The sequence below is a fragment of the Callospermophilus lateralis genome, chromosome 1 (assembly GCF_048772815.1).
Source record: "Callospermophilus lateralis isolate mCalLat2 chromosome 1, mCalLat2.hap1, whole genome shotgun sequence".
NCBI lineage: Eukaryota > Metazoa > Chordata > Mammalia > Rodentia > Sciuridae > Callospermophilus > Callospermophilus lateralis.
The window spans coordinates 149824297-149845005 of NC_135305.1; the positions used below are offsets into that span (position 1 = coordinate 149824297).

Consider the following 20709-nt stretch of genomic DNA (forward strand, 5'->3'; position numbering starts at 1 on the left):
GTCTCGTGGGGGACCTGTGGTGACAGTGGCCAGCAGTGCCTCCTCTGTGCCAATGGCAGGGTGGGAACAACGTCCCGGGGCGGCCCTAGGGTATCTCTGGGAGCTGACCTTGGTGCCCGAGGCCCTGTGCTTGGCCTGCTGCCCTTCCTGCACTTGCAGGCCCTCTTCACCTGGGCCACGGGGACGGGTGCTATGTCTGTCACACCTGCCCTGTTCCCGCCCGCCGCCCCGGGCCGGTCCCCAGCCCAGCCGCCCCTCTCTCCCCAGCAACCTGCGGCAGATCTTCCAGTCCTTGCCCCCCTTCATGGACATCCTGCTTCTGCTGCTCTTCTTCATGATCATCTTCGCCATCCTTGGTGAGCACCCCGTGCCCTTCAGGAAGACGTTCTCAGTGGGCAGTGTCTGGTCCCTTCAGGCTGCTGTCATCAAGGACTGTGGGCTGGGTGGCTTGGAAATGGGAATGTACTGCCCACGGTCCTGGAGGCTGCGAGTCCCAGGTCAGCGTGCCCCAGACCCAGCGTCTGGTGAGGGTGGTTCCCAGTCGGTAGCTGGCACCTTCCTCTTGCATCTCACGCGAGGGGGTCTCTGGGGCCTCTTGGATTCTTTTTTTTTGCAACATTGGGGGTTGAACCCTAAGCCCTCTACCACTGAGTTGCATCCTCAAGCCTCTTTTTTTTTTTTTTTTTTTTTTTTTTTGCGGTGCTGAGGATTGAACCCAGGGCCTGTGCGTGCGAGAGAAGCCCTCTACCAACTGCGCTGTGTCCCCAGCCCACTTTTTTATTTTGAGACAAGGTCTCACTAAGTTGCCCAGACTGGTCGATCGTACCTCTGACCCTCCTGCCTCGGCCTCCCACGTGGCTGAGAACCCCAGGTGGGCACCGCAGCCCGGGTGGCAGGTTGCTCTCTTGTCCCCATTGGGCTTATGCCTTTTGATACGTGCAGACGTAGCTCCTTGGCCCTCAGTACAGTGGGCATGCCCCCGGTCTGCTGCTGTGGACACTGGCCACATTCAGACCCGCTGCGGCGCGTGGTTTGGTGCTGCCCAGTGCAGGTGCCCCGGTTCCCCTGCGGCATGTGCCTGCTCCTTTGGCTCAGCATCCAGCCTCACAGGAGGCCCCCCGGGGCCAGCCTTTGTCACCTGGAAGAGGTCTGGGCTCTTTAGACAGGCAGTGTGACCTGGCATCCTGGCCCAGGCTCATGGTGGGTTCCAGCATGCCACAGAGGCATGTCCCCAGAGACCCCTGGGTGGTGACAGCCCCAGAACCGAGGAGCCCTCATGACCACCCAGTCCTGAGCCGTGTCCTCCCACTCCTCCCACCTGCCCTGGGTGAATCACATTGTGCTTCTTGGGGGACAATTGTATCTGAGGGTGGAGAGTCCCCCTTTTCTCACTCAGGATTCCAAGGACTTGGGACAGCTCATCCTGGGACAGGAATGGTGACCCTCCCCAGGACCCGGGCTCAGGGGAGCAGCAGGACCCCTTTGGGACTTGACTTGGCCACTCTGTCCTCCAGGCCAGGGCTCCAGATCCAGCCCCCAGATGGGCTTTTTTGGTCTGCAGAGCTGGGGCGGCTCTTTAGACCCAGACCCCGCAAAATACAGGTCCGCAGCCATCTAAAGAAAGGCCGTCCATCCTGGGCACGTTTCCGGGGGCAGTGGGCCCCCAGAGCGCAGAGCACCAGCTCCTTCAAACAGCATGACCTCTTAGTCCCATAGCCCCCTCCACGCCTGGGGCCCAGCGCGGCTGCCACGTGTGTGACATTCAGTTTCCTGGCCCTGGGACTCCCGCTCTCACACCTCTGGTCTTCCTCTGCCACCCTCCAGGTTTCTACTTGTTCTCCTCCAACCCTGCTGACCCGGTAAGCAGCTGAGGCCGCGGTCTCTTCCTGTGGCTGTCCCTCAAGGGGGCTGGAGTGAGCGCAAGGCAGGTTGAGAAGGGACACTCTGCCTGGCTCCTGGCCCCTGAGAGCCACAGACCTGAGCTCTTGGTCACCTCAGGTCCGAGGCAGTCGCTCCTGACCCTTGAGGAGGGCATCCAAGACCAGGTGTGGAATGCCAGGACACTGGCAGAGCAGTGCAGGGACCAGGCTCCTTGCCCAGACATGTCCCCCGAAGTTGGTGGCCTGCCCCTGCCAGAGGGTGCCTCTGTGCTCTGCCCTCCTCGGGGCTCCTGGGGGGAGGGGAGCAGGTGGGCAGAGCTGGTGCTACAGGTGGCCTGGCCACAGTGTGCCCTCACGTGTCCCTGCGCCCCCCACAGTACTTCCACACGCTGGAGGACAGCATCGTCAGCCTGTTCGTCCTCCTGACCACGGCCAAGTGAGTCCGGGCGCCCTCCCCTCCGTGGGCCCATCCAAGGGCACTGCATACCTTGGCTGCCATGCTCCACTCGGGGCTCAGCCTCAGGGCCCAGCGTGGGCTGCGCAGGGAACTGTCCTGCGCCAGGCATGTCCCTAGAGGCCCTGTGGCTGACCCTGTGCGTGTCAGTTTCCCAGATGTGATGATGCCCGCCTACGCCCGGAGCCCCTGGTCCTGCGCCTTCTTCATCGTGTACCTGTCCATCGAGCTGTACTTCATCATGAACCTGGTAAGAGTCTGGGCGGGCCACTGGTGGGGCCCAGGCTCCTGGCAGGTGTGACGTTTGGGGACTGTGTCAGGTCCCCCTGTTGGTGGCATCTTCTTGGGGTCAGTGCTGCTGCCGACGGTGCTGGGTTTCAGGCCAGGGCTGCTCAGGGATCTTGTCATTCTTGAAGCACAGGCAGAGTGACCCTGGAGACTGGTGTCCACCCTGCCCAGCCAGGCTGCAGGGTACTTCAGACCTGAGGGTGGAGCACCTCACCCCCCACCCCACCCCCCCGCCAGGGGCTGTTGTGACTGCGACAGATGCAGAAACTGCAAGTGTGAGACGAGTAGAGGAGTGAGCCCAGGGCACAGCCCAGTGTGGCCCTGTGGGCAGACCCCGGGGCCCTGCCCAGCCACCCTCGCCCTGTGCCCACAGGCCAGGAGCACTGTGTGCCTGTGCCCCGCTCATCAGGAACCCCAGGATCTGGCTGGAGCACCCTCCACTCAGGAGACGTGCACCCTGAGCACTCAAGGGCTCTGGGGGTGCCTGCTGAGGGAGGCTGGCCACCAGGTCAGCCTCTAGGTCCCCGCCAGCGCTGGGTGAGACCACGCGTCAGCGCCAGAGCTGGCAGGGGGCTTTTTGTCCCTGAGGGGGAGCCTGGGACCGGGTGCTGGCCAGCGCTATTCCCCAGTGAGCTGCCCCCAGCCTGTTAGGCTTATTGGTCAATTTCCAGAAAGAAAGAAGACGCTTTCTCTGGGCAGACTTGTGAAATCTAGACATTTCTAGTTTCAAAAAAGGAGACACCTTCTTTTTATGACCAAGTTTAAAAGACAGTGACCTCCCACGCCCTTGCGTGAGCCCTACCCTGTGACCTATTTAGAACTGTCTGTTGGGAAAAGCAAGGGCTTGTCCCCTCACTCACACCACAGTCACGGAGGCTCCTTGGACCTCTCCAGGGAGGAGCCTTCTCTCCACCAGTAAGCCATCTGAGGCCCCTGGTGGCCTCTAACCTGGCTGCGTTGACCCCGTCCGCCTGGAGGTACTCCAGAACTCAGGGTCATAAGTGCAGCCACGCAGGGTGGAGGCCCAGGGAGGCTGTCGGAGCCTCCACGCCCTCACTGTCCCCTGCCCTGCCGCCTGCACTCGGCCTCTCTGGGCGGTCTCTCCTCCAGGCCACAGGACAGCTGCCTGTGGAAAGGCGAGGGGCCGTGGCCTATTGGATGGGAGCTTGGCTTCCTGTGACCACCTCGGGGAGGAGGACCTCTCCCTCCTGTGGCCGACTTTGGGAGGCAGTTGGGGCAGGAACCGTGGGTGAAAACCAAAAATTATATAATGTCGTGGGTGCAACAGTCTGGGGCAAGGGTCAGCGACCTGGCCCATGCCGGGTCGTAAAGTTCCATTGTCAAATGGCCACGCACACCGGCTGGCTCATTTCTGTGGCTTGTTTCACAGAACAACTGGTGTGGCCAGCTGGGAGTGGTGGCCAGCTGCCTGGCCTTCATAGCCTGAAATATTGGCTGCGTGGCCCAGCTAGGGAAGAGTCGCTCATAGTGACCTGCACAGAGTAAATGGGGGGCCGATGTGAAGGTGGGAAGGGCAGGAGAGCACCCTCAAACGCCTGTGAAAGATGGGGTGTTTCCAGAAAGGGATTCTGTCACATGCCCCCTCCCGCCCCCTGCCCTCTAGTAATGCAGCTGGTGTCCTTGAGCTGAGGGTACCAGGCATCCCTGAGGCTGCTTCCTGAGCACGGCCTCCTCCTCCCCTTATTTCTGGGCCACCCATGAAGCCCTGACGCACAAGTACTGGGAGCAGGAGGAAGAACACTGCCATGATGTCTCTTCCTGCCCCTCTTGCTGCTTCCTTGTCCCCTCACTTGTCCCCGGCCCAGCCAGGGACAGGTGGCAGTGAATGGCTCCTGTAGAGAGCCACCAGAGTCATGTATCCTAGGGTGCATGCGGGGGTCTCCAGTCCCCTCGGCTGGCTGGTGACGCCTTCCTGCCGGTCCGGCCCTGCAGGGCGCACAGTCAGGCTCTGCCTCCCCCGCAGCTCCTGGCCGTGGTGTTCGACACCTTCAGTGACATCGAGAAGCGCAAGTTCAAGTCTCTGCTGCTGCATAAGAGGACCGCCATCCAGCACGCCTACCGCCTCCTCGTCAGCCAGCGGGTAGGGGCGCGGGCAGGGGTGGGCCTTGCTTTGCCCCTGCCTGGAGCAGCCCCTGAACCTGGTGGGGCCAGAGACTTCGCAGACCAGAGTCCTGCCAGGGAGAAGGAGCAGGGCCTGGGATGTGTGCTGGCGTCCAGCCTGGCTGCCCTGGGTGGGGAACAGTCTGGGCTGGATCCCCGATCCACCTCCTGTCCTCCGCCCCCCAGAGGCCCGCGGGCATCTCCTACAGGCAGTTCGAAGGCCTAATGCGCTTCTACAAGCCTCGGATGAGCGCCCGGGAGCGCTTTCTGACTTTCAAGGCCCTGAATCAGAGCGACTCACCTCTGCTCAGGTGAGAGCCGGTGCCAGTGGGAGCAGCGCAGCCAGACACGGCGTTCACCCCAGGAGCTGGGGCGCCAGGGCAGCGGGAGCAGGTGGCAGAGGCTCATTAGATTTCCGTTTGTCCCTGAGCTTCTACGGGTGGGTGGTGTGTGAGTCACAGAGGTCCAACTGCCAAGCAGGCTGGATGAAAAAGGAACGTCTGCCCTGGCCCAGCCGGTGGCACTGCAGCCCAGGGCAGGGGTCATCCAGTGGGCGGAGGGGGTGGACATGCGCACACACACGCGCCTGGCACAGCTGCAGAGAACTGAGCCAAGGACTCGGTGGGCAGAAGGGTCTCCGGGCTGTGTCTGAGGCTCTGAAGCAGCCTTCTACTGGGGTGTGCTCAGTCCAGCCTTTCCCCTGGGGCCTCTGCTGGAGGACGCTAAACGTCCATCTCGAAATCTCGGTCCTCTGCGGCTGCTCCCGGGCGTGGAGACTGTCAGCATCAGTGTGGACCACGGGGATCAGTCAGCATGGCTGGTTGATTGGGTGACCCAAGTCCCCCGGGACAAGAGATCAGAGGACATGCTGGGACTCACGAGCTGTCCCCTGCTCCCTGTGAGTGCGGGAGCGGGGGCTCGGGGTGGTGCCAGCGTGTGCCTCCTCCTTTTGCTCTGACAGCCTGAAGGACTTCTATGACATCTATGAAGTCGCCGCCCTCAAGTGGAAGGCGAGTACCCGGGAGAGGACGAGGGGCGGGCAGGTGGGCGCCCAGCGGGAACAGGGACAGAGGCCTCAGAGGTGCAGCCCTGGCACCTCGCACAGCAGGGCCCAGCCCCCACGTCAGCCCCCGTGTGGTGTCGCAGGGTTGTGGTTAAGCGCATCCAGTTTTTGTGAAGTCAGGCGAGTTAGCCCAGCTTCCCAGGTGCCTGGCTCACCTGTGGGAGCAAGTTCCCTCTGGAGGGAGTCCGGGACCAGGGGAAAGTCGGGCAGGAGCCCCGCACACTCCAGTTGCCCCGTGGCTGCCCTGCTGCTGTCGCTCAGCTGTTCTGGGTCAGCTGCGCTGGCAGGGAGGAGGGGCCACGCCCTGGCCTGACTCCTGCGCCCACTGCCCTGCAGGTCAAGAGAAACCGAGAGCACTGGTTCGACGAGCTTCCCAGGACCGCGTTCCTCATCTTCAAAGGTGAGGTCCAGCTGGGGCAGGTGGGGGTCTCGGAGGCCACAGGCAGACATTCGTGGGGGTGGCCTGGTGCAGAGCCAGAGCCCAGTGTGCGTGGCACAACAGCAGTGGGACCTTCTGGATGCTTCCTCACTTAGACCAAAGCAATAGTATTCATTGAAGAAAATCTAGAAAGTCAGCTCATTGGAAGAAAGTGAAATTTATCCACCCCAAGATGGCCACTCGGCTCTCTGACCTGGGCCTTTCTGATGTTTTCTGGTGCGTTTACAACAATAGAGGACTTTGAATCTTGGCAGTTCTGCGTGGATGTGTGGTTGGCCCACAGGGACTTTCTTGTGTCATAGCCTAAGCCTGGGTCTGGGCTCTTGGGAACAAGGCTGAGCTGCCGCGTGCATACCGGGATGCTTCCCACAGCCGGGCCCTTGCTGGGCACGGGTTTTCTCTGCCCCATGGATGACCGTTAGCTGAATGGGTGGGTGGACAGGTAGGCCGGGCTGAGGAGCAGCAGCGGAAGTCCCACACTGGGCACAGCTTGGCTGTGCTCTGTGGGTTCCAGGTGCGTCCCCTTGGGGTCCAAGCAGAAGCACGGGCTCCCTCAGGCAGGCCCTCCTTCTGCAGCCCCGGGCATCAGTGTCCTGGTTGACCTGTCATGAAGTGTGTGGCTGGGGACAGTGTCCTTCAGGTGAGGATTTCATTTGAATGTTTCCTCTCCAAACAGGAATCAACATCCTGGTGAAGTCCAAGGCCTTCCAGTATTTCATGTGTAAGTGTGGCCTGTCCCTGCTCCCGGCCCTTCCCTCCTGAGCCTTTGCTGTCCTACACGGTGGAGGGGAAACAGTTGTGCAACTGACTACAGAAGATGCCCAGTCTGGTCAGCAGGTGTAGCTCAGTGGACAGCATGTGTGAGGCCCCGGGTTCCCTCCCCGGCACTAAGTCAGTCAATAATGGAGGGAGGAAGACCATGCCGGTGCTCCTGTGTGCCAGCATCTGGGATGGCAGATGTCACCGCAGGCCAGGCCTTCCTGGTAGTCTGGACCCTCACTCCAGCTCCTCGTCCGTTTAGATCAGGATGTGTTCAGACACGTTCCAGAACAGGTTGCTGTTTCTCCTCAGGCTGTTTGAGTCTGCAGGTTCTTTCCCATCCCTTTCTCCCTCTTTGTTGGGGGGAGTGGGTACCAGAGATTGAACTCAGGGACATTTGTCCACTCAGCCCCATCCCCAGCCTTATTTTGTATTTTATTTAGAGACAGGGTCTCACTGAGTTGCTTAGTGCCTCACTTTTGCTGAGGCTGGCTTGAACTCGATCCTCCTGCCTTAGCCTCCCGAGCCTCTGGGATGACAGCCATGTGCCACCAAGCCCTGTTCTTCTTTTCTCCCTCTTGCAGTGTTCAGTTGAGGAAATGGGGCTGTTAGTCCTTTCTCTTGGTTTTGCATGCTCCCCTGGTGCGTATTTCCTATCATTTGGACACCAAGACTCTGCTAGTAACTTCTAAGCTAATTTAAAATAAAAACTCAGTTACCCCTAGCATATCAAGTGCTCAGTAGCCTCAAACAGTGACCAAACTGTATAGATAAGAATATCTCCATCACCACAGAAGCTTCTCTTGGACAGAATCAGACTACAGGCTCAAGCAGATTCAGTCTTTGCAAGGAGCTTGGGTCCCTTTAGCAGGAAGTCGTGTTTAGAGACCACAGTCAGACGTGCTGGGGGTGCTCCTGGCTTGGGATTGGTGACTATTACTAGGCTTTTCCATGGAAGTGGCTAGCATTTCTACCTTTTTAAAAAAAATATATTTATTTTTTAGTTGTAGGTGGATACAGTACTTTTTTATTTATTCATTCATTTATTTATTTTTCTGTGGTGCTGAGGATCGAACCCAGGGCGATGCACGTGTGAGGCAAGACCTCTACCACTGAGCCCCAGCCCCAGCCCAGCATATTACCTTTTAAAAGATAACTGTGTGGAGCGTGGTGGCGCACACCTGTAATCCCAGTGGCTTGGGAGGCTGAGGCAGGAGGATCTCAAGTTCAAAGCCAGGCTCAGCAATTTAGCAAGGCCCTGAGCAACTCAGTGAGACCCTGTCTCTACATAAATAAAGTTTAAAAAAGGGCTGGGGATGTGGCTCAGTGGTTAAGTGCTCCTGGGCTCAATCCCTGGTACCAAATGAATAAGTAAATAAATAGAACAGTAAGTAACGACTATTGCGTGTTCATCCTGATACTCAGTGTTCAGGACTGCCAGGTGCCTGCCTCACTCCAGGTACTCTGCCACACTGACGCACAGGTGCCCGACACCACTGGCATAGTCACTCAGTCCCAGCACAGTCCCAGGGGTGTGGGGACTAGCCGCATCCCTCTGGGCTATTCGGCCACTGTTTGGCTCACCGGTGCCTCCTCCGGGTGGATACGCGTTTGTCTTCCTTTGTTTCATCTTGTTTTTGATTTTGGGGGATTGCTTCTGATTATGTAGACTATTTATATGGTTCCGAGTCAGATCTGCAAAACACACACACTCAGGAAGTTGAGACTTTCCCTGTCACTTCCCCCGTGGGTGACTTTCATTATGGTTTTTCTTCCTGATTTTTAAACACTCTAAGGTGTCTCTCCCTGTCTGAAGCTGACAGAGGCGCACTGGACACTTTCTTTCCCGGTGAACCTGTCCTAGAGGCCCCACCGGCTCCCTCCTCACCCCAGTTGCAGGCTGCCTTATGCACAGCAGTGATCTTTCATCCAGCGCCTGCATGACCATTTAAGTGGCACTGCCGGGAGCCGCTGGCTGTATTCTTCCTTTTGGGTTTTGGCGAGTCCTTGTTGGGGGATCCCCGGCCGAGGGCCTGCTGGGTGAGGGGCTCGGTGCTCTGCACCTCTGCCAAGTAGCTCACGGAGTCCCTCACAGACGCCCCAGGGGACGGTTTTCCATCCTCAACCCCCTGCATGTGCCCTGCATTCACACCAACGGGGCATAGTCCGGACGTCTCCTGGTGTCCTGGCGGTGACGTAGAGGGGGCTTTGTGGCACTCCTGGCTGTCCCCGAGTGGAGCCCTACTGACTGGGCTCCACAGTGAGATCCCTGAGCAGGAGGGAGCTCCCCCTTGGTGGGTGGGGTGGCCCTGTTCTCTGTTCGCCCCAGAGCTTTCCAGGAGTCAACCAGGGACGCAGCTGCCACTGCAGGGTCCCGAGCCCCCTGTCCTGTCTGTCCCCTTGTGGCCTATTTCAGACTTGGTGGTAGCAGTCAACGGGATGTGGATCCTTGTGGAGACATTTATGCTGAAAGGTGAGCTGAGGCTGGGGTGCCCCCTCCCTGCTGACCGCTCACCCTGAGCGGGCTCCTCTGTCTTGCAGGCGGGAACTTCTTCTCCAAGCGCGTGCCCTGGAGTTACCTGGTCTTTCTCACCAGTAAGTTCCTGGAGCCTCGCGGCCAGGGGCCTTGGCTTCCCCAAACAGGGACCCTCGGGGAGGGGGCGGAAGCCTAGCCTTGTCCCTCCTCCGGGTTTCTCCTCGCCCTCGGGGCAGGTCCAGGCCCAGGTTTGACCTCCCCCAGCACAGTGGCCTCCAGCTCACCAGGCCTGGCAAGCCTGCCCCTTGCCACTCTCACTGTCCTTGCTCACACGCGTGGAGACTTGCGACCTGTCCACACCCACACCTTCCTCGGCCTGTGCCCAGGCTCCTTCTGTGTGAGCTCCTTGCCCCTCTCTCTTCCTGGCCTCCTTGTCCCATCAGGGACTTCCCTGACACCATGTTGTCCCCTTCACTGCCCAGACCCCAGGCCCGGCCAGCAGGCGTGGCCTAGCGTCACCCACTGGTGCCCACACGACCCCTGGCATGGGAGGTGCCCAGGGAGTGTGTCCGCAAATGCCTGGGTTCTGGGCCATCCCCAAAGAGGACGGGGCAGCCCCGTCGTCCCCCACCTGGGCCAGGCCCTGTGGCCTTGGGAGCCCCAAGGACACGCCTGAGCCGAGCGGGCAGGGGGGGCGCGCGGGGTGCTGACCGCCGCCTTGTCCACAGTCTACGGGGTGGAGCTGTTCCTGAAAGTTGCTGGCCTGGGCCCCGTGGAGTACCTGTCCTCAGGCTGGAACCTGTGAGTGGGCCGCTCTTGCCAGCCCGGAGTCTCCTCTGTGCCCCGCCATCCTGTCCCCTCCCCGCACCCCCTCATCGTGTCCCCTCCCTGCACCCCACCATCCTGTCCCCTACCTGCGCCCCGCCATCCTGTCCCCGCTGTGCCCCTCCATTGTGTCCTGTCCCCCCTGTGCCCCGCCATGTGTCCCCTCCTTGTGGCCTGCCATCATGTCCTCCCCTGTGCCCTGCCATTGTGTCCTCTCCCTGCCATCGAGTCCCCTTGCCATCCTGTCCCCCCTGGGACGCGGGGGGAAGGCTGAGAGCAGCAGGTCTGTCTCCCTGGAGCAGCTCTGCACATCCCAGGGCCGCCCAGGGCCCAGCTCTCGTCAGAAGCCCCTCGTCACCAGCCCCCCTCCAGGAAGTGGCCCTGAGGTCCCTTAGGCCCCTCTGGAGTCTTGTCCTCCTTTCCTGAAACCAAGTGCCTACAGCGAGGGCCCCACCCTGCCCTCCTTGAGCTCAGGCGTCCCTCCCCTCCCGTTGAAGGCCACTCACCTGTGACGTGTGGCCTTTTGGGTAGAGTCAAGCCAGTCCACCAGAGGAGTCCAGGACGGGAGGGCAGCGGGGGCACTGCAGCCTCAGAGCTTGGGAGGTCGAGGCCAGAGGCTCAAGACCTGCGTGGGCCACCCGTGGGCCACCTGGAAGACCACTCCAGGGGAAGGAGAAAGGCGGGGGCCAGCTCAGCGGTTGGGCGCTCCCCTAGCAGGAAGGAATCACCAGGTTCCATCCCCAGCACTCAGAAAAAGTGCCAGAAAGTCCAGGAGATTGTGTGTGTCTGAGGGAAGGGCCAGTGTCCCACTCTGGTGGGGGTCTCGCCGGAGTCCCCCTCTCTCCCTCACAAGGTCTCTTGGGATGGACAGGCCCCAGTGTGACAGAGGTCCTGGGCACAGCAGAGGCTGTGCCTGCTGCTCTCTGTCATTAGACCGTTGCAGAGCCACCAGGTGTTTGTCCCCCAGAGCTCGTGTGAGGCCTGATCCCTGGACCTGCACTGACAGGCCTGGCCCGCTGGACCTCAGTGACCATAAGGCAGCAGGAGGGTGCTCCCTGGGCCTGGCTGGACGTGGCCCCTCGTGGCCTGCCTTTGCCCTGCTGGTCCCGACTTTTAGAGACTAGGAGTGGATGGAGGAGGGTCCTCGGCCCCTGGGCCGCTGGCAGCCCCTGCTTCTCTCCCGGACCAGGTTCGACTTCTCCGTCACGGCCTTCGCCCTCCTGGGACTGCTAGCTCTGGCCCTCAACATGGAACCCTTCTATTTCATAGTGGTCCTGCGTCCCCTCCAGCTGCTAAGGTGACAGGGGCTGGGGACAGAGGGAGGGTGAAGAACTCTGGGGAAGTGGAGGGACCCAGAATGAGCCCGAGACCTGGGGCTGGAGTCTGCAGATGTCACAGCCCTACAGACACAGCCTGAGCAGGGCCACTGCCTTCCCCTGGGGCACATGGGCCCCGTGTTCCTGGCCATGTGAGCGCCCCAGATCCTGGTTCATGGGAGCTCGGCCACCACCCATACCATATGCCCAGAGTCGCCAGTCAGACTGGCTCAGCAGGGACACGCAGGGCGCCGGGTGCTTCCCTGGCCCCGCCTCTGGGAGGGGACTCCCCTCCACCCACAGCATCTGCCTCTCTGGGCCCCTCAGAAGTGGGGACTCCTCCCCGCCTGCCCACCTGCAGCCCACGTCCTTCCTGGAGGGAGGAAGGCAGGCGGCTGGGGCCTACCATGGAGGCAGAGCCTGCTGCTGCGGTGTCCAAGGCTGGGCCTGCATGTCCCTCCCCTCAGGCTGCCACCCTCTGTTGATGAGCCCCTCTGTGGGCCTGGTGCCTGTCCCCTCCTCCACAGCAGGGCTTTGCCCACAGGCCACCTGCTTCATTTGTAAACTGGTGGGTGGTAGCTGCCGCCTCCTCCCCCATGATGCCCTAGGAGACGTGGCATTGCTCCACCCCAGGGACAGTGTCCCGTCCACTCTGGGGCCCCGTCCAGCTGCATGCGTCATGAGGCCCCACATTCCCACCTGGGCACATCCTGCCTCTATGCCTGATGGCTCTCTGCCGTTGCCCAGGTTGTTTAAGCTGAAGAAGCGATACCGCAACGTGCTGGACACCATGTTTGAGCTGCTGCCCCGGATGGCCAGGTACTGCCCTTCCTCCTGATCCGCAGGTCCAGGCACCAGGAGGCTCGTGCCCCGTGGGGGCCGGGAGTTGGGTGGTAGTGGGGCAAGGAGGCCCAGGAAGGACTGGAACTCGAGGGTCGAGGGTCTCGAAGGAGGCCGATCTGACCACACAGGTCCCCGGCACCGCTCTCCTCTACTGACCTGTCTTGAGTATCTAGTAGGGGGGCGGGGAGCTGCCAACTCACTTACCCCCGTGTCTGCGTCCACAGGTAAGGGCACCTGTGACCTGCCTTCACAGGTAAGGGCGAGTCTCTGGCCAAGGGGCGCCTGTCCCTAGAGTCCTGCACTGAGCCGTCCTACCCCATGCGGGAGCCGCAGGCCCCTCCCCTGCAGGCACGGTCCAGTCGGTCCAGTCGGTCCAGTCGCTAGCCTGGCTAGGGGCATGCCTCTCCTGCAGTCAGCTCAGGGTCCCAGGAGGCCGGGCACCGCAGGAGCCGGCCCCGCCTGGCCCCCTGTCACCTGTGCTTTTGCGCCCCCAGCCTCGGCCTCACCCTGCTCACCTTCTACTACGCCTTCGCCATCGTGGGCATGGAGTTCTTCTGTGGCCTGCTGTACCCCAACTGCTGCAAGTGAGTCAGCTGCTACACCCCCTGGGCCTGCCGCCTGCGCCTTGGCCCCAGCTGGGACTGCACTGGCCCAGCCTCCAGGTCCCTGTCAAGCTATGGCACCTACAGGCCTGGGGTGGTTCTGTGTGGCTCTCAGTGCTCAGGGTGCCCGGCGCCGTAGGGGGGCTCTGGACAGGGTCAACTCGGGTGAGGGGATCGGAGCAAGTCCCCTGGGCCCCAGCAGGGCTCAGGAGCTGTGCTGCCTGCAGCTGCCCTTCCCCAGACCACAGTGGCTCAAGTCACTTCCTTCCAGGAGTGGCCAGGGACCTAGGGGCAGCCTGTTAGGATGGGACAGATGGACACATGGCAGGAAGACTGTGAGGCTCAAGATGGAGTGGGAGGGAGACCGGTGACCGCCCTGCCCTGGTCCTTCTGAGCCAACTCACAGGACCGCAGGCGCTGCCGTCACCTCTCAGTTCAGTGTCCTCTTTTAGGTGCGTCAGTGTGGCCTCTCTAAGTGCTAATAAAGTAACGTGGACATTGTTGAGCTGAGCTTGTGGCCGGAGGCCGTGCTGGCCAGGCACAGACCTTACAGCAGAGGAGCTTCTTCAAGGGCATGACCCAGCTGTGTGGCCAGGTGGCACCACTGGCCAGAGGCTCAGGTCCCTGCCTTCTGAAAAGCCCCCGTGGCCCAAGCTGACCTTCCAGAGTGTTCACGTGGAACTTAACAAAAGGGCCACAAAGGACGAGTGGGGAACGGGAAGTTGGCCTCCTCACAGGGGCGAAGCTCTGGGAGCCTGGAGCAAGGTGCCACCTCGGAGCCACCCTCTGGCTGGGCACATGCAGAGGTGGCCTTGGAGCTGTGAGACCTGGTGAAGGCAGCTGGGGGCAGAGCCAGCAGGGTCAGGGGCCAGAGAGGGCTGGGAGGAAACCCAGTCCCGGCCAACAGTGGAGCCAGGCCGGGCCTCGTCTACACAAGCTGTTCCGGAAATGACAGCCGTGTCCTGACCCGCCTGCCCTCGCCTCCCCAGCACCAGCACGGTGGCGGACGCCTACCGCTGGCTGAACCGCACGGAGGGCAACAGCACAGTGGTGGAGGAGGGCTACTACTACCTCAACAACTTCGACAACATCCTGAACAGCTTCGGTGAGCCAGGGACGGCTCCTTTGACACCGCAGGCCCCAGAGGTGGCATGGCTGTCCCTCCTGAACCACTGACCACCCTTCTGTGGAGTCCCTTCTGGCCCCGCTGGAGGGCTGGAGTCCAGGCCAGGCCGAGGGCTCCCTTGGCCATCAGATTTTATTCCTTTGCCTGAAACTTCCCCAGTTTGGGGGAAAGGACTTCACACCTCAGCTGGGAGGGTGCAGGCTGGCACTAGAGCGCAGGCCACAGTGCCAGCCACAGAGGCACCCAACCACACTAATGCTGTGACAGGGTCCTACGCTGCCCCAGCTGAGGCCTACCCCAGCTCTGTCCTGTCCCCCCCATGGGGGCAGGGGTGGAGGGACGTGGTCCTGCAGGTGGGGAAGGGGGCCCCTCCTGACAGCGCAGGTCCGCACCCAGGAAGACCTGCCCCAGCCCTGGGCTGTCACGGGCTGTCGAGGCAAAGGGGGTGCCCTTTGGGGAAAGGCCAAGATGGCAGGACTCCCCACGGAGCAGGTGCCCAGGGAGGCTGGCCTGTGTCCACTCTGTGGCTTTGGTGCCTGTGTCCAGGGGAGGGAGTGGCCTTGAGCTGTCTGTAAGGAGGGCTCTGATCGCATGCCCCTTCCCCTCCTTCCGCAGTGACCTTGTTCGAGCTCACGGTTGTCAACAACTGGTACATCATCATGGTAAGGGCTCGGCGCCGGGGCTCCCCCGTCCTCGGGGCCCCTCACCACGCAGGGCCTGGAGGCCCATGTCAGGCTGGCCAGGCTCAGCGGGGGCCATGGCACAGGCTGGCATCGCCTTCCCCCTCCCAAGCCCCACGCCGCCCGAGCCTGGCTGTCTCGCCACATGGGTGTCGAGGGGCCGTGTGGCCTGAGGTCCCAGTTCAGAAGGCCAAGGCGGGATCTGGGCCACGTGGGGAGACGCTGTCTCTGAAGGGAAGCGCTAGGCACACGTCCCCCTCTCTTAGCTCCCCAAGCCCACCCTTCTTCTGATAGAGACCCCAGGGCCACTGGCCTTCCTGGGTCACACCCCAGGCTTCCACAGTGGGAAGGAAGTTTGAGACCCAGGGGAGCGAGGACCCTCTCCTCTGTCTTCCACAAGCAAAAGCAAATGAGGACGGGTCTGTGGAGTGGGGAGGCCTGGTCCTGGGTAGGGCCAGGGACAGCCTGGAGCCGCCCTACCCGCTCCCCCGCTTGCTCTACAGGAAGGGGTCACCTCGCAGACCTCCCACTGGAGCCGCCTGTACTTCATGACCTTCTACATCGTGACCATGGTAGGCCCTGCCCGCACCTGGGCCGCAGCATCTCACTGGGCTCCCAAGGTGCTCACAGCCACTGACCCACCCCCTCCCTCCTGGCCAGGTGGTGATGACCATCATCGTGGCCTTCATCCTGGAAGCCTTCGTCTTCCGAATGAACTACAGCCGCCAGAACCAGGGCTCGGAAGGTCTGTTGGGGCGCGTCTTGGGCACTGCTGCCCCTCTGCTTGCCTGTCTGTCTGTCTCAGCCTTGGCAGGCTGACCATGGTTGTCTGTCCCTCGGGACCCTCCTGCCTAGGTCTCCTCCTTGTATTGATTTTCCACCATCTGATAGCAGAACAGTGCTCACGACCTCATTTTAAACTAAAGACATGCGTGTCACAGTTTAAGGTTGGACAGAGCAGGGCCTGGTGTGGCAGCCACACCCCTTGTCTCTCGGCCTGGCCGGGGGAGGTGGTATGAGCCGTTTCCTCTGTTAGTTCCGCCACGTTTCTGAACATCAAGTTTGTGCCACTGCAGTTGAGGCGCTGTGGACCCAGCCGACTGGGTGGAGGCCAGTGGGGCTCCCTCTGTGGCCGACCTCGGGAAGGTGGTGCCCCCAGATGCCCATCTTCCTTCCTACTGACCCCTTATTTCCAGCTTCTCCACCAGAGCTGCCTGTGCACCTGTCCCCACATGTCCCCTCTCTCTCTGGGAACAATCTGGCCCTCCTGAGGCCTCTGTGTGCAGGAGGCTGACACCCAGAGCAGAAGGGAGGGGGTCCCAGATGCCAGCTGGAGGGGGTGACATGGGACCCCGCAGGGGGCCCCAGGGAGGTGGCTGCAGAGCTGCAGGCTCCATGCCACCCCTCCCTGCAGTTGACAGTGGCATCACCCTGGAGAAAGAGATCTCCAAAGAGGAGCTGGTGGCCATGCTGGAGCTCTACCGGGGGGCGCCCGGGGCCACCTCCGACGTCACCCGGCTGCTCGAGACCCTCTCACAGATGGAGAAGTACCAGGTGAGGGGTGGGGTTAGCGTGGCTGCTCCCCTCCTCGCTAGTGTCGGTGGCGCTCTTGGGTGGCAGGAGGCTGTGCCTTGGCATGGGGGGCCCTGCAGCCACATCCAGTAGCCTTCGCCCTTCTCCAGCAAAACTCCCTGACGTTCCTGGGACGGAGATCGAGGACCAAAAGCGACCTGAGCCTGAAGATGTACCAGGAGGAGATCCAGGTAGGGCTCATGGCCACCCTCCCCAGCGGCATCCTGGAGGGGCCGCCAGTGCCTGAGGTGTCGGGACGGACAGCTGGCTCAGCCTCCACACCCGTCTGGCCTGTCCTGGGTGCCACTGCCCTGATGAGTCTCCAGCACCTGTCACTCTGAGCGGGAGCTGCAGCCTCAACTATGCACAGCAGGAGGGACAGGGAGGGCTGGGGACGTGGCCACTTGGACGAGGATGTGCTGCCCAGAGAAGGGGCCACCTTCCTTCACCTGCAGCCGAGCGTCACCTGGTGGGAGTGACCCCCTGTGCATGGCCCACCGCGGGGATTGGCCGATTGTTTTTGTTTTGTTTTTAAGAGAAAAGATAAGTTACAGTTCCTTCCTTCCCACCATCTCCCAACCTTTCCATGTTGGTGACTGTGCTAAGTACCTGAGTGCTACGTAGGCTGTGACACCGATGCCCTTTAGTCTAGTTGGCCTTCCTGGGCAGAGAGGCAGTGCCCAGTGAGCTTAGGGTCAGAGACATGGAAACGGTGTTGGGCCCAGCTCTGGGTTCCATTCCCACTGTGACAGGGGACAGAGCAGTGGGATGAGTGCTCAGGAACACGTGGGATCCCCTCTGGGGAGAAGGCTGCCTTCTGTCTCTCTGAAGTTCTGTCCCCTCCTGCTGAGGCCACGGCAGAGGCACGGCCCTGGGGTGACCTGGGTACCTGGGTACCTGGGTACTTCCTGAACCCCAGGGTGGCCGGTTGAGGGCCTTGGCCAGTGCGTTTGGCTGCTGTGGAGGGCTCCGGAAGCCCCTTTATGGAACCCCCCGAGCCTGGCCTGATAACCAGGCTGCCCTCACAAGGCCAGCACCCCCCTGATCCCTGCTGGGCTCACAGGCAGGCTCCCACCCACCAGTCTGTGGTTCGGGTTCTTTTAAAAATGTGGGGTGACAATCTTTAACGCCATCATCCACATACCCAGTTCCTGGAAGTCTACTGCTCCACACAGGCCTGGGGGGCAAGTGGATCCCTCTGAACGGCTCGTTGCCCTCTCGGGGGGCATTAGCATCTGGCGGTTAGACCCCAGCTCCACACAGCTTCAGAGCCCGGGCTTCCTCTGGTGGGGACCCACTGTGCCAAGCTCAGAGGGGTGGCCTGGGGACCCCTTCGTGAATGCCTGTCGTGGGTGGGCACTGTTACTGCTGAGCCTCCGTCAGGGTGCCCACCTCTGTGCACAGAGAAGAGGCCTCATTGCCACCTCTGGGGGAGGGTGGTACCCCAGGACTCCCATGGGTGGGGCAGGGGTCCAGCCCAGGGGGTGGGCCGGCACATCTGCCCCATCCCCCAGCTGGGGCGGGAGCAGTGCAGGACGGGCGAGGAGGGTGGCCCTCAGCACGCCGTCTCTCCCTAGGAGTGGTACGAGGAGCACGCTCGGGAGCAGGAGAAGCAGCTGGGCAGCGTCACCATCCCCACCGCCCCGCAGCCCCCTGGTGGCCGCCTGCGCTCCCAGACTGTCACCTAGCCCCAGCGGGGATGCCGTCTCTTCTATGCAATAACACGTAGTATTACCTTCCCACCATGTACCAAGATGACGTGGGGACGCACATCGCATACGTGGACGCCTCACATGGATGCACACACCTGCAGAGAGGAGAGCCGAGGACCAGCTGACCTTGGGGTCGCCCGGCCCGTCTTCCTGAACCCCAGGGTGGCCGGTTGAGGGCCTTGGCCAGTGCGTTTGGCCGCTGTGGAGGGCTCCAGAAGCCCCTTTATGGAACCCCTGAGCCTGGCCTGATAACCAGGCCGCCCTCGCAAGGCCAGCCCCCCACCCCCCGTGTCCCTGCTGGGCTCACAGGCAGGCTCCCACCCACCAGTGTCCCCACTGACCCTGTGGCCTTGTCACAGCACCTGTGTCTGGCTCTAGGGACAAAACCACTAAGGAAGGAAGGAACCCAAGTGCTCCGGGCAGTGTCATAGATGCTCCTGTGGCCCACGCCTGTGACCTGTGGGAGAGTGAGGAGGACCGAGGTCACGCCTGTGGGCAGCTCTCAGGAGCCAGATGGGCGCTGGAGACACACTAGCTGGCCTGGGATCCTGCCCCCTGAGCTGCCCCGAGCCCCTCCCACCCTGCGGTCCAGACCTTGTCGCTGGATGTCCTTCTACAGTGACTTTGTGCAGAATCCAGGCCACCAAGAAGAGGGGCAGGCGAGAGGCCCAGGGCCCTGCTGGTTCCTGAGGGACCTCTTGGCTCACTCCCCCTCCTTGCGATCCACTGGGGTGGCAGCTTATGCCGGGGACAGCGGTGGCCCTTCACACGTGTGTGTATCCTCGCTGCTGGATTGGAGCAGGCCACTCAGGGACAATCATGGGGACAAGCAGTGGCAGCCCCAGCACAGCCCCCACCGCACCTTGGGCGCTGAGGCCAGAGTGGGCTTGGCCTGACCTTGGTTGGCCAGGAGTCCAGGCAAACACTCGGCCATGGGCGCCCCGGGGTGTCCGAGCAAGGCAGTGTTGGTGGTGGTGGCAGAGTGGGGTCAGAGGGGGCTTTGGCCCAGCTGTCCTGGCAGGTGCCAGCAGACGCGGGGGAGGATAGACGGCCAGGAGCAGGCACCAGCCTGGCATCCTGGGCCAACCTGGCTCCAGCCACCTCCACACTTCCTGTGGCCTGGGGCAAGGGGTGGACAGAGGGCCCTGGAGCCCGATCCCAGGGAGCCTGATCCCCATGGCCCCACGGCCAGCAGCAGCCTCTGCAGGCCTGGGGCAGTCGCTCTTAAAGCCCTTGGGGAAACTGAGTCCTTAAGCCGCGATCCCGGGGTTGTCAGGAGGCTGACGTTGCCTCTTGGTCTTTGGAGGGCCACTGGCCATGAGGGAGCTCAACGTGGAGCCCCAGGCCACACCCTTCTCTCCAGAGAAGGGACTTCATTTGCACAATCGGGTGCCTTTTACCTTGTGTATTCAAACGGGCATTTTGGAAGCAGGGAGGGGGCAGTTGCTAGAGGAGGACAGGGGTTCCTGACCTGAGCACCCAGGGCCCTTCTAGTCCCTTCCTCTACCCGGGGGCTGAGCCCCCAACAGGAGGCCGGCCCTGTTCCAGGGGTGCCCGGTCCATTCCCAGTCCTGGCCTGGCAGAGCCCCTGGCTTCAGTCAGAACCAGTTGGGCAAGGTGTGCCGACAGGAGGGGGCACTGGGGACAGCTGTCTCCACAGGTTCCCTGTGGTCCTGTCCAGCTGACCCTCAAGGTCTCCCACCAAGCAGGGCACAGCTGTCACCCCAGATGTGATCCCTGAGTGTCTTAGGACCTCCTCTAGCTCAGATGCCTCCCTCACCTGTTACAGCTGAAGGGGACCAGGTGGCCCTTGCTGCCAGCCGGGTCACAGCCTGGCAGGGGTAGCGTGGCCCTGTGCACCCTTCCTGGTGAGGCGGTGGCACTTTGGGGAGGACGCCTCCTGCCCCCTGCTTCTCCCCACCCAGCCTTACTCCACCTCGCAGACAATCATTTTGTACGACGGCAGGGCGGCGCTGGGGTCTTGTACAGGTGACTTGTTACCTGGGGACCTGCCGTGTCCCCTGATTCCTGGCGCATTAATAAAAGCCTCTGCTTTGTACATGTGGCTGCTGCCTCGTGGCTTGTGTCGGGGAGAGGGCAGAGGTCCTACGATGGCCGTCCCAGGCCCCAAGCCCCAAGCCCCAGCCTTGCCAAGGGGCCTGCCACCAGCCAGTTACCACCTGGCCCCGGCTGCAGAAGGATGGCCAAGTCTGTGCTGCTCAGAAAATACTTCAAATATTTAATCCTGTTTTTTTTTATTTGGGAAAATGGTGGCGAGTCCCTCTTGACCAAGGGCATAGGGCAGTGGGCAGCAGTTGCTTCCTGAGAAGGCCAGAGGCCCTGGCACTCCCTGAGGTGGGCGCAGGCCCGTGGGCAAACTCCTGGTATGCAGCGGGGGAGCCCCGAGTTCTAGAGTCCAGGGCCACCGTCCCACATGTGGCCCTGCATGTGGCAGGGCCACGGCCCGAGGGCTGTGCAGTCCTGGTTGAGCAGATGTGCTGATCCACCTGGTTCTTGTGGCTTTGGGAACCTGGCAACTGGAGAGCTACGCGG

General features: G+C 61.9%; 1 protein-coding gene across 3 annotated transcripts in view; it reads left to right on the top strand.

Moving 5' to 3' along the window:
- Tpcn1 (two pore segment channel 1) overlaps positions 1-20219 on the top strand; it is a 48568-nt gene extending 28349 nt beyond the window's left edge. For 2 of the 3 annotated variants that reach the window (XM_077108988.1, XM_077108987.1), the window contains exons 7-28: positions 268-356; positions 1825-1859; positions 2258-2316; positions 2485-2584; positions 4607-4723; positions 4930-5054; positions 5705-5753; positions 6143-6206; positions 6922-6966; positions 9421-9477; positions 9546-9599; positions 10209-10281; positions 11495-11602; positions 12369-12440; positions 12959-13048; positions 14056-14171; positions 14808-14854; positions 15376-15444; positions 15533-15617; positions 16287-16426; positions 16555-16635; positions 18022-20219. In XM_077108988.1, coding sequence (XP_076965103.1) covers positions 268-356; positions 1825-1859; positions 2258-2316; positions 2485-2584; positions 4607-4723; positions 4930-5054; positions 5705-5753; positions 6143-6206; positions 6922-6966; positions 9421-9477; positions 9546-9599; positions 10209-10281; positions 11495-11602; positions 12369-12440; positions 12959-13048; positions 14056-14171; positions 14808-14854; positions 15376-15444; positions 15533-15617; positions 16287-16426; positions 16555-16635; positions 18022-18132 — 1786 coding nt within the window. In that variant the 3' untranslated portion in view covers positions 18133-20219. Of the gene's footprint in view, positions 1-267; positions 357-1824; positions 1860-2257; positions 2317-2484; positions 2585-4606; positions 4724-4929; positions 5055-5704; positions 5754-6142; positions 6207-6921; positions 6967-9420; positions 9478-9545; positions 9600-10208; positions 10282-11494; positions 11603-12368; positions 12441-12688; positions 12718-12958; positions 13049-14055; positions 14172-14807; positions 14855-15375; positions 15445-15532; positions 15618-16286; positions 16427-16554; positions 16636-18021 lie in introns of those variants that run through there. The other variant, XM_077108989.1, reaches the window with a different exon arrangement.
- Positions 20220-20709: the final 490 nt, after the last annotated feature.